The 12,147-nt window shown below is 45.0% G+C and overlaps 1 protein-coding gene across 1 annotated transcript in view; it reads right to left on the bottom strand.

Annotated features, from left to right (window-relative positions):
• Window positions 1-12,147, bottom strand: part of LOC102673310 (protein sidekick-like) — a 64,800-nt gene that overhangs the window by 554 nt on the left and 52,099 nt on the right. Inside the window, exons 11-12 of the mRNA XM_031510835.1 lie at window positions 4,036-4,266; window positions 1-265 (exon numbers count right to left, since the gene is read on the bottom strand). Coding sequence (XP_031366695.1) covers window positions 1-265; window positions 4,036-4,266 — 496 coding nt within the window. The remainder of the gene's footprint in view (window positions 266-4,035; window positions 4,267-12,147) is intronic.

The raw sequence follows: 12,147 nt of genomic DNA, 5'->3' as shown, positions 1-12,147 counted from the left end.
ACGACACCTTGGCCTCCTCCTAGGGGGAGGCCACCCTGCGCCGCCACCATCCCCTGCCCACCGCCGCCCATCATCGCTCCTCCCGTCACGGGCATGCTCTGTAAACTCGGCAACGTGCTCCTCGATGGTAACCTCAGCTCCGTCGGCCTCCCCGTGAATTTGTGGCAGAGCTCGTCTATGCTTGGCGTAGGCCCGGGCGTGACCCAGTGTCCCGGGGGATATCCACCTGGATAACTCGGCGGGCTCACTTCCGCTAGGTTGCCCTCTGAAACATCGGACCGGGGAACAATTCTTTCGGGGATTCGCTCGAAACGTTACGAAGCGGAAAGCGAGCCACCTCGCCACGGTGACAATTAGCCGTGTGCGGCTTTTTTTTTTTTCTCTCTCCTCCCTATCCATTCTCTTTTCGAAATAGCATCGCCTCGCAACACGATGCATAGTTCTTAATTGAAAATTATTTTACGTTCTTTAATAACGATACCTGCGATGTTTTTAATATTACTTATAGACTCGATAATGGATAAAATTGCGAGGCGGTGAAGTTTCGAATGAAGTTTCTGATTCTTTTGTCGGGAGGAGGAGGAAGAAGAAGAAGGAGGGATGGAAAATGGAATTTAGCGTATACAACGGCATATCTAAAAAGAGCGGCCCCCCTCCACATAATCGAACGAATCGATGGCGCTCCCCAATGCAAATGGAAAATGTTTTTCGGAAAATATCTGGCGCGTTGGCTCGATCTCTTTTGTTGGGGATGAAATACCGCCGGCGCCACGGCCCGCCACCCGTGTAAGCCGCGGTAATTGAATAAAATCTATATACACGCAGCTATTACAAATCGCGGCGGTGCTCGTAACCAGCGCAATTAGATTAACTGCGCGTTGCGAGAACGTTTCCTGCCTATTATTCGAGCAAAATCCAGACCGGCGATCGATCGTTTTGCACCGACCCCGATCCCGAAACCGTCCCCTCTCCTCGCTGAAAGCCAGGTACGTCCCGTCTCTTTCTTTCCTTTTTCACTTTTTTCTGAGAATCGATGCCTTCGATGTTTCGATCGGACGAGGGGGATCGAGATCTTATTATTATCGTGCACGATCTATCTGGATAACGTTGAGGGTGAAGCGAGGATCTGGAGAGGAGAGTTTACGCGTTGTACGTTGTTTGCAATGGTTTCGAGGCAAATGCTAACGACAGTGAAATTAATGGAGTAGGGATTTGAGATCATGCGGAATCTTGGACAGTGTTGGGAGTGAAGATTTGAGATTTTAGGTTTCGAGATTGAATTTATATCGAGTGTTTTTTCCCTCTGCGGCGATTCGAGTATTTGTTGGGTTCTTATCGTGTACTCTGTATGCTGAGGATAAGGACAATGTTGAAAGAGTTGAAGTCATAATGTTGAGGAGGGGAAAGGGTGAAATTAACGAAAATCTGAGAATTTTAAGTCCTGAAATCGAAGTTATTGTACTGAATGAAATAGAGATTTGAGATTTTTAATTCCTATTACGTGTACCCTGCTGAGGATAAGACTAAGAGTAGTAAAATTAATAGGGATCGAGATCTTATCGCATGTTGAACAATGCTGAAAGGGTTAAATATGGACAATATTGAGGAGGGGAAAGGACAGTGAAATTAACGAAAATCTGAGAATTTTAGATCTTGAAATCGAAGTTATTGTACTGAATGAAATGGAGATTTGAGATTTTTAATTCCTATTGAGTTACGTGTATCCTGCAATGCTGAGAATAAGGTTAAGAGTAGTGAAATTAATAGGGATTTTATTGTATTATATCGCATGCTGGACAATGCTGAAGGAGTTGAGATCGTAACAATATTGAGGGTAAAAAACAATGAAATTAAAGAAGATTTGAGATTTTAGATTCTGATACTATTTGTTTTCTGCGATGTTGTTATAACAAAATGGAGATTTGAGATTTTTAATTTCTATTGGATTTCTATCAATGTGTACTCTGTACTGTTGAGGATAAGGAAATTAATAGGGATTGAAATCTTATTGCATGGATAATGTTGAAAGAGTTGAAGTCATAATGAACAATGTTGAGGAGTATTGTACTGAATGAAATAGAGATTTGAGATTTTTAATTCCTATTGAGCTACGTGTACCCTGCTGAGGATAAGGCTAAGAGTAGTGAAATTAATAGGGATCGAGATCTTATCGCATGTTGAACAATGTTGAAAGGGTTAAATATGGACAATATTGAAGAGGGGAAAGGACAGTGAAATTAACGAAGATCTGAGAATTTTAGGTCCTGAGATCAAGCTTATTGTATTGTGAAGTGCTTTGGAATTTTTATTTCCTATTATTTCGAACTACGTGCAATGCTGAGGCTAAGAGTAGCGAAATTAATAGGGATCGAGATCTAATTGTATTATATCGCACGCTGGACAATACTGAAGGGGTTGAGATCGTAGTGGACAATGTTGAGGGCGAAAGAAGTTGAAATTATCGAATTTTCGAGATTTTAGATTCTGATACTATTTATGTTTTCTTGCTGTTTTCGAACGGTGTAGTAACTAAGAAAACAAAGATTTGAGATTTTTAATTTCTATTGTATTCCTATCGAGCTACGTGTATTCTGCAATGCTGAGGATAAAGCTAAGTGAAATAAATCTTCTTATATTATATCGCACGCTGGACAATACTGAAGGGGTTGAGATCGTAGTGGACAATGTTGAGGGCGAAAGAAGTTGAAATTATCGAATTTTCGAGATTTTAGATTCTGATACTATTTATGTTTTCTTGCTGTTTTCGAACGGTGTAGTAACTAAGAAAACAAAGATTTGAGATTTTTAATTTCTATTGTATTCCTATCGAGCTACGTGTATTCTGCAATGCTGAGGATAAAGCTAAGTGAAATAAATCTTCTTATATTATATCGCACGCTGGACAATACTGAAGGGGTTGAGATCGTAGTGGACAATGTTGAGGGCGAAAGAAGTTGAAATTATCGAATTTTCGAGATTTTAGATTCTGATACTATTTATGTTTTCTTGCTGTTTTCGAACGGTGTAGTAACTAAGAAAACAAAGATTTGAGATTTTTAATTTCTATTGTATTCCTATCGAGCTACGTGTATTCTGCAATGCTGAGGATAAAGCTAAGTGAAATAAATCTTCTTATATTATATCGCACGCTGGACAATACTGAAGGGGTTGAGATCGTAGTGGACAATGTTGAGGGCGAAAGAAGTTGAAATTATCGAATTTTCGAGATTTTAGATTCTGATACTATTTATGTTTTCTTGCTGTTTTCGAACGGTGTAGTAACTAAGAAAACAAAGATTTGAGATTTTTAATTTCTATTGTATTCCTATCGAGCTACGTGTATTCTGCAATGCTGAGGATAAAGCTAAGTGAAATAAATCTTCTTATATTATATCGCACGCTGGACAATACTGAAGGGGTTGAGATCGTAGTGGACAATGTTGAGGGCGAAAGAAGTTGAAATTAACGAAGATTCGAGATTTTAGATTCTGATACCGTGTGTGTTTCTGCTGTGTTTTCGAACTGGAGATTTGAGATTTTTCCTTCCTATCGGCTTCCTATCTCTGAGGATAAGGCGAAATTAATAGGGATCGAGATCTTATTGTTATAACGCACGCTGGACAACGCCAGCGAGGATAAAGCGAAATTAGGGGATCCGAGAGAGTTTCCACGTTGTTTGGGACGCCGGAGGCAAATGCTAAGGATAGTGAAATTAATGGAGTAGGGGCTTGGAGATCTTTAGTAGATCGCACCTTGGACATTGTCGGTAAAACGAAGATCTGAGATTTCAGGTCCTGCTGGTTTCAAGTATAACTACCAATTTCCCCGAAATTTTTAAATTCCAATCGAGTTACTCCACCGAGGACGAAGCTAAATCCGAGATCTTAAGCCTGCTATAATATATTATATTTGTCCCCCAGAAGCTGTGGGCTTCGAAATTAGCAAGGATACCTACAAGCCCCGTTGTCCATGGACAAAAAGGTAGGGAAACGAAACGAGAGCAAAGGGGATCGATTTCGACGTCGAGAAACTTACCAAATTTATTCGGAATAACGTCTGGGTCCGTTTCCACGGTTTGCTGAGGGTTCTGCAGCGGGTACTGCTGCGGGGGTAGCTCGCTCAGCTCCGCCGGTTTTTCGTGGCGTGGCTTCGACACGCGTTCCCGACGCACGCGTACCACCACCACGAGTATGACGAGCACCAGGGTGACCAACGCCCCGACCACAACCCCTATCAAGGGCGATAACACGATCCCAGCGTCTTGTCCTTGAACAGAGGCGTAATTTCGCAGTAATAGTTAGTAGGATGACGTTACCAGGATGGATAGAATATGGGGGGAGGGGGAGACGCGACGTTTAAACGGCCGACGTAATTAACAAATTCCGGCGGCGTTTCAGGGTCGGCGCTCGATGAAATTTACGAGGGGACTGGGGATTGACAAATGAACAACGGTAATTTGTTTAAAATTATCGCGGCCATAATTAAACGATGGGAACGGGCCTCGTAATAACAGCCCCCCCCCCAGTTTTGTTCGTTACTACGTACGAGGGGATCGTGATGTATCCGTCTGTGTAAACGTTAATGAACGGATGATTGTGAAACCGCGTGATCCTCGTTATGAAACGGCGGATATATCCGGGGAATCTGTTTTATTTTCGTCTTATCCCTCTTGATCTTTTCTGAAACATCTTGCACTCGTTTTCGAAGGCCGAAAATATCTCGTTCGGGATTCGATGAAATTTTAAACGGAGGACTTCTTAGGGATTCGAGTAAAGTGTATATATATATATATATATATTTGGAGTTGGGAGGATAAAAAAGGAAAATTTACGATCGGGGACGATGGTGAAAAATATAGGTTATCGAGGACAGAGGAGCGTAAACAAGGGTCCGTGTTTTATTTCGTTCCATTCGTTACGGTGTTAATTGTCATCGAACTATCGTCACCGATTCAAAACTTCAATTAAAATGGTACTTTATCCGGGGTACCGTCCCCTTGGATAACAAACTTCGTGCCACTTACCGGATTAAATGAATTACCCCAATTAAGGACTCTCCTTTCATCTCTCTCTCTCTCTTTTTTTTTTCACGGTTATACAAACGCGTAAATATTTAGTAGAATATTAAAATTCGAGGGTGGAAAAGGAAAGAAAAAGAAGAAAAGAGACGCGAAATCGAATCGAGAGCGAAGAAATTAATCGTACGCGTGACAGAGTTATGAAAGGAGAGAAACTGCTTTCCAACTCGGATCTCTCTGGCTATTTACTCCATCCTTTTTTCTTTTTTCTCTCTCTTTTTTTTTTTTTTTTTTTCTTCTTTTTACCCTCTCGGGGTACGGGGCAACACGCCGCGGTAAACCGTGCACGTACACAGGTCCGAGGAAAGCACAGCCTCTGCAAACGCCTTTGCGCGGATTCCAGTTGGCTCTGGACTCGATTCAAAATGTTTGCACGTTAAAAAATTAGAGGGAACTGGTCGGACTGGAAGGTGCATTAGTCAACGGAGCTCTCGCGTTTATCTCGCGACAAGGAGGAGCAAGCCACTCACTATATACGTTCAATCTTCAACGAACAAATACACAATTTTTCTCGAGAATAGTTAATAATAATAAATAATAATATTCGAGGAATATTGGAGAAAAAAAGAAAAAAAGAAATCTGGGGAGAGACGAGAAATCTTGCAGCTCGATTCTTGCTTCCCACGGGGGAGGGGGTGACGTTTCGGTTGATAGTGGGCAGGGAGCGTGGGAGCCGGCCCGCTGTTTTCGCCGGATAATTAACAAAACTGTATCCCTTTTCGAGTCGGCCAGCTGTTGGCCCGAATGCACGATTCAAGTGGGACGGTGCACCGCTCCACGGTTATTTTTCCCTTTCTTTTTAATTCTTAATTCTCGCGAAAATATGGCCATATGCGTCGCAGCTCCCTCTTTTTGCACGAAAAACCGGTTGCCGGAAACCTTCCCCTCCCTCGCTTCAAACTTTCTTAGCGAGCGAGTTTAAGCAAAGAAAGGGGAGTGGAGATTGAGCGCGAGGCGAAAATGAAAATCGGACGGCGTACAGTATACGTGCTTGCATTCACGCATGCGCAATACACACGTATGTTATGCACAATACAGGCGCGTATTTATACGCGCGTAAATAGATCGCGCCATCTACTTATGCGCGGGAAGGTATATTTCGCCGGGGCGGTGATAAAGTTTGGGATTTAATCCCGAGTTCCGAAGCTAAACCTAAACCTAAACCTTCGTAACGTACGACGTTTGCCTTTCGGTTTATTTCGTGGGTGGATCGGCACGCGAGGGAGAAACGTTCGAAATAGTGTGAACGGTGCCCCGGTAAATCGGCCGCCGTCGTCAGCAGCCTGCGAAACAGGTTGCGTTCACAGGGGGAGCGAGAGCAGCACGCTTATCGCGTTCCAGCTACTATTCCTGTATGTTTTATCGACACGTTGCGCCGCGCCTATTGCTATCCTCGCGATAATACACTGGGAGCTGTTCCCAGAGGGAGCTACGTAGCGCGGTTGAGCGAGAGGGAAACATGGCGAATAATTTTATAGATTGCAGATTTCTTCAGAGGAAAAGAATCTAATGTATAGGTTAAATAATAATATAAAATAATAATAATAAAATAGGTATAGGAGTACACTCTTGGCTTGAACGGATGGTGTACATATATAATTGCGTCGTTACGTGTAATTTCTCGGATCAATTATCGGGCGATTTACTCGAGGCGGTTGGTGTCACGGCTCGTATATTCTTCGAAAGCGTGGACGGATTTCTCGTTAAAGTTGCAGCGTTGGGATGCGGTGTTGTTCCAACAAGGGAGGAAGAGGAGGGAGGGGGGAAATATATATCTCGCGCAGGGTTTCAGGACGGCGGTATTCACCTAAATCACGCGGATAGTTTGCCAGCTTTTCTCTCCTCTCGTCCTCCCTCGCTTGCCGTACCGCGGCAATTTTTTAATCAATTACCAGTTTTTTTCAGCAGAGGGTGCTTTCTTGTCGTGGAGTGGAAATGGGGAACGCGTATTCATCGTACATAGACCTCCCCTTCCTCCTTCTTCTCTAAGTCCCCGACAATGTCTCGTAAAAGTTGCAATGGAAGTTTAATCGAGTTCCACGCGAAGAAACGTCTGGGTGGCGGGGTACTAAAGATAAACCGGCTCCTTATACCTTATACCTATCCGATCCTCTACGAGGATCTCTAACGGGGGGATTCCCGGGGACCAGAGCCAACAGGGGAAATCGCACATCCCCAACTCGAGGAGTTCATCGAAGTTTAGATCGCTAATCGGTCTTAACAGCGCCCTCTCCCGACATTCTTTCGCGTTTCGCGGCTGAAAAAAAAGAGAGAGAGAGAGAATAGAAAAATTTTTTGAAAATCGCGAAACGAACGTGGAATCGATCGATTCGTTTTTAATCGTCGAGAAAAATTTTCCTTCGATCGAGATAAATTCGAAGAGAGAGAGAGAGAAAAAAGAGAAGATAGGGTAAAAGTCGTTGGATAAGTTTCGTTCGATGTGTCGAGGGAATAAGGAAAGAGGGGGAGTAAGACAGAGGTTGGGACGTCATACGGCCCGGCTAAGTCACCAAAAAGCCGGGCTTAGCCGGAGCCAGATCTAACTTTGCCTCACCTGGATTAATTTCAACGTAAAGGCTAACCCCGAATCGATGTTGCGCCGTCGGTTTCCCCGAGGCTAAGACGACTTACGTGTCCCCTTTAGGTCCCGTTTTCAATTAATGAAACGCGCACGCGAATCTCTTTCGCCCTCCGTGACCGATCGCTTTCGACCCGGATTACCAACGGCTCAAAGTCCGTTCAGCTCTGAAAATTATTCCATCCCAACCCCGTTAAAGGGATTTCCAACCACCACGATATTACTTTCTCCGGCAACCTCCATCGCTCAACGTGCACCTCTCCTTTCTCCTTTCTTCTTCTTTTTCTTCTTCTTCAAAAATTTAGAAAATTCGAATAAACTCGGTGGATCAAGAATCGTCCCCTTTAAGGGGTTAGATGCGCGATAGGGGATGCTAATACGGTCAAGTTGCGACGTGGATGGCGGTTTGGTATCCTCTTAATTGCAATCAGTCGGAACAGTCTCGAGAGTTCGTCACTGATTGCTCCCTTCCCTCCTCCCTTCTTCTCTCTCTCTCCACACCTTCTTCTCTCATCGCCCTTTCCCTTCGCGTATGTACACATCGCGTCACAACCAAAACCGTGTGAAATCGAGGAGCAATTACCGGCTCGATCTCGAAACCTGAAGGGTAGATTGGCCCATAGAGAGAAAGAGATAAAAGGACGATATACTCGCCGATCTTGAGAATCTAGTTCATAATAAACGTTTATCGGCGGGAGGATCGAGTTGGAGGCTCGAAAGGCTTAAGGCCAAGTATCCTAATCTCAATTATCGTAGGACCAGTTGGAATGCTACCCGGTGTCGATGGAACCCTTTATCTAATCTCTCTCTCTCTCTCTCTTCCTTTCTTTCACCCTCGACTTCGCTTTAATCCGAATACCCGCGGGCCACCGAAATTACACTGTTACTAGTTTCCATCGTTGCTACTCGTCTCTCTTCTCCTCTTACCTCTAATATTCAAATTATGCTTCACCCCTTTTTGACAACGCGCCGCGTTTCCTCCATCGATTACTCGAAGAGAGAGAGAGAGAGAGAATCTTCGATTTATTCGTTGGTTTCGATGAAGCATTCTCGGGATCACACGTCATCACGGGTTGGATGCGTGTAATTTTCTCGCGGAAATGCGAAAAGGTTTCGCGCATTCGAAGGGCTGAGGAAATTTCATGGGTCGCGGTAATCTGATTCAGAATTCGTTGCAGCTGACGCCTTTCAACCGCAGTCGCCTTGAAACCGAGAGAGAGGCGGTTGACTTCACGGAGGAATTCTGCTTCCTCCGCGAGAGATACGATCGATTTGCCTATAATTTCCCCGACTAATTAATCTGCTTCCACTAATTATTTCGTTTCGAAATTATTTTCGACCAAGCAAATTTCACTCGACTCCCTTTCGTCCCGGTAATAATTTCTACTCTCACCCCTTCTTCTCCATCCCTTTCCAAGCGCACAGGTCATCGCAGCCTCGACCAAACTTTGATCAATTGCCCGTAAAGTAGGAGCTGATCCTTTCGAACAAAGGGGAACAGTCTTACTAGCTCGAACATACCGTTATCACGGGTATTACGGGTAGTGGATAGATGTAAAGATTTCGGTTGAGGAGCGGGTCATTTAATACTCGGACACCGTTCAGAGATTTAAACACGAGAATGGGGGGCGATACTTCTCGTTACGTACGTTCGAGGAGAATTTCCACCGCCATTTTCCACGGGGACGAAATTGTCGGATAACTGGGTACACCTTGATATAAACCCCCCTTTTGGAATATATTACACCAAGAGAATATTTCTTAAGGACTTAACGTACGCGATATCGTACGGCTATAATAATCGTTTTCCTCCCGGACTCTGCTTTAATAGAATTTAAAGCAAGCTCTTTCTTCCTCCCTCCCCGACATCCAAACGGTCAAAGCCGAAGAGAGGAGATCGCGAGGGAAGGGCAAGGGGCAATTTGTATCGCTGACGTTGTGCCTTCCCGCGAATCGCCTTCGATCGATCTTCACCGTGGCGTGAGCCGAGTTTCAAGAGACCGGAGACCGGAACCACGAAAACGGAACACCGGGCCTGGATTTTGCGGTTCGGACACGTACTCGCCAATCAGCGCGCGTCCGTCGAGCTTTCTAGGCCGCGTTTCGTTTCAAACGATGCACGAGATCCGCGTTGAAATTCTCCACGAGAATCTCCATCGAATCTTTGGGAGAAATGTGTCATTTGTGAGAATCGTGAAAAATCGATACAGTTGGATAATCAACAAATCCATTCTCGATATACGAAGATGATCGAAAGTTTACTATCCATCGAAACGTTCGTGTAAACGGGACAGTTGGCGGTTTTCAATTGGCCGTTTAAACGGGGGAGGGGGGGGGGATAAAACATCCCATTTAAGCACATCGGAAAATCGGATATATTCGGTTACAAGAGCAACCGTGCCACCGTTGAAAAGCTAATCGATAGCCGTAGCACACGGTTGCGTGTTACGGAAACGCGTGTCGGTTTGATCGTCCTTTAATTGACGTACGTTAACGTACGGGCGAACGGTAAACGGCGTGGTATCGGCTTTTACGGCGCGATGAGTTACATCTGGATACGTTATGCTCGAAGCCTCCGATCACCCGCGTATGCGTGAACCCGCGCGCGCCACGGTTGAAACGGAGGTGGAGGGGGGGGGGCGAGAGAGAGAGAGAGAGAGTTGCCGCAAACGAACTGTCGTCGCCTCACGCGGGACACGCGACTCACTTGTTTAACATCCTCCCCACTCCCCCTCACCTCGTGTCGCACGAGCGCGCGTCCATTTCTCCGTTGCCCCCCTTCCCCCGCCACCGGGATCGGCCACCGGAATCGCGAAATTCAATTTTCTCGGTCGCGTCCCCCCCTCCCTTCCCCGCGACCAATCGCCGTTTTCTCGCTGCAAGAAACACGCTCACGCCCTCTCCCCATCTCTCACCCATACACAATTTTCGGAAAAACGAATTTCTGCTGCGTTCAATTTCGCAGATGTTTACCCAGGAACGCGATCTGTTCGAACGCGCTCGTTTCCTTGTATCTAGGGTATCTTTGATTCCTCGGGATCAGGGATGTGTATATATATATATATATGTATATATAGAGATCGATGAGAATGAGAGAGAGAGAGAGAGAAAGAGATTTTACGGGGAAATATTATCTTTTGAATTTCGAGTGAAATTTTTTTGTTTTTTCTTTACCACTCTGCCAATTTAAATATTAATATGTAGGTTAACGAGATATTCGTTGGGAATAATCACGGTTGAAATATTTATGGTATTTTGCACGTGAAAGCCGCTCTCTCTCTCTTTCTCGAGTTCTTCGAATCTTTTGAATATATTTTGAATATAATAATAATAATAATAATAATTCCCTTCCTTCCATCCATTATTGCTCCATTCGTCGTCGTTATTCGAGATTGTTCGTTCGTGACGAAGGGACTTGGAAAGATTCGATCGAAGAGTAGAGGAGATGGTAAGTTAATCGTTGAACGGATTCGTCGAAGCGAGGATGGAAAGGATGGATAAAATCGAGAAGGGAAGGAGGGGATATATAAGTAAGCGGGACGAAGAGAAGGGGGAATTGGGGAGGGGGTAAACAGAGGTAAGTGAAGTTAACGACGGAGCAAGAAGAGCGGCAAAAATGACCCAGGGAAAATTACCGCACGCGAAACGGTTTAATGTCCAAAAAGACGAGCGGACCGGTTAGGTGGAAGGGGGACACGCGAGCAAGACGAAGAACGAGAGAAAGCGCAGCCGCTTAATGACCATCCTGTACATCCGTATCTCTTCTGCCTTCTCCACCTTCCCTCTCTCTCTCTCTCTCTCCTAACTTCTCGTCTTTCTCTCCTCCCAATCCTTATCTTTCCTTTTTCTTCCCTCCGACTTCTCTGTACGGTGGTGGGTGCCGTTGGGACCATTATCCGTAATTGCTTTCCTTAATTCGATGCTCGTTGCTCCGCGTGGGGAAAAAATTTTTCGAGGAAAGAAAGGAGGGGGATCGAGATCTAGCGTTCGATCGGATATCCTTTTTTTTCAGCTCTTGGACTTGGCTCGCCAATTACGGAAGTGGCGTCAAATATGAAAACCGAGGAGGGGTGTAACGAAGAGAAGAAAGGTCGTCGAGCTATTTAAATAGCCGCAAGTTTCTAGCTAATGTCTTAATTACGCGCTAATCGACTTTCGAGTTGGCTTGTCGGGCTGCCGGTCGTTTCGCCGATCGAGTTCCAACGCGGGGGATAGTTTTAATGGTAAGTAGCCGAGAGCTTGTCTCGTCCTTTCTCTCTCTCTCTCTCTCTCTCTCTCTCTCTATTCCTCTCTCCTTTCTCTCTCCCTAATCGAAAGATAATCAAATGCGGTCTGAGAGATAGGGAGATGAAGAGAGAGAGGGTGAGAGGAAGAGGGAGGGAGCGTAAGTAATGGTCGTTTGTTCTTGAATGTCGAGAAGTTGATGTACGAGAAGTCGGTGGCGGTTCGGCGAGCGCGAGCGCAAGAGAGAGAGAGAGAGAGGAGAGGAGAC

This window comes from Apis dorsata, unplaced genomic scaffold (genome assembly GCF_000469605.1).
Source record: "Apis dorsata unplaced genomic scaffold, Apis dorsata 1.3 scaffold_28, whole genome shotgun sequence".
Taxonomy (NCBI): Eukaryota; Metazoa; Arthropoda; class Insecta; order Hymenoptera; family Apidae; genus Apis; species Apis dorsata.
The sequence above is the reverse complement of the archived record's forward strand: the minus strand, read 5'-3'. Positions and strand labels throughout refer to the sequence as shown.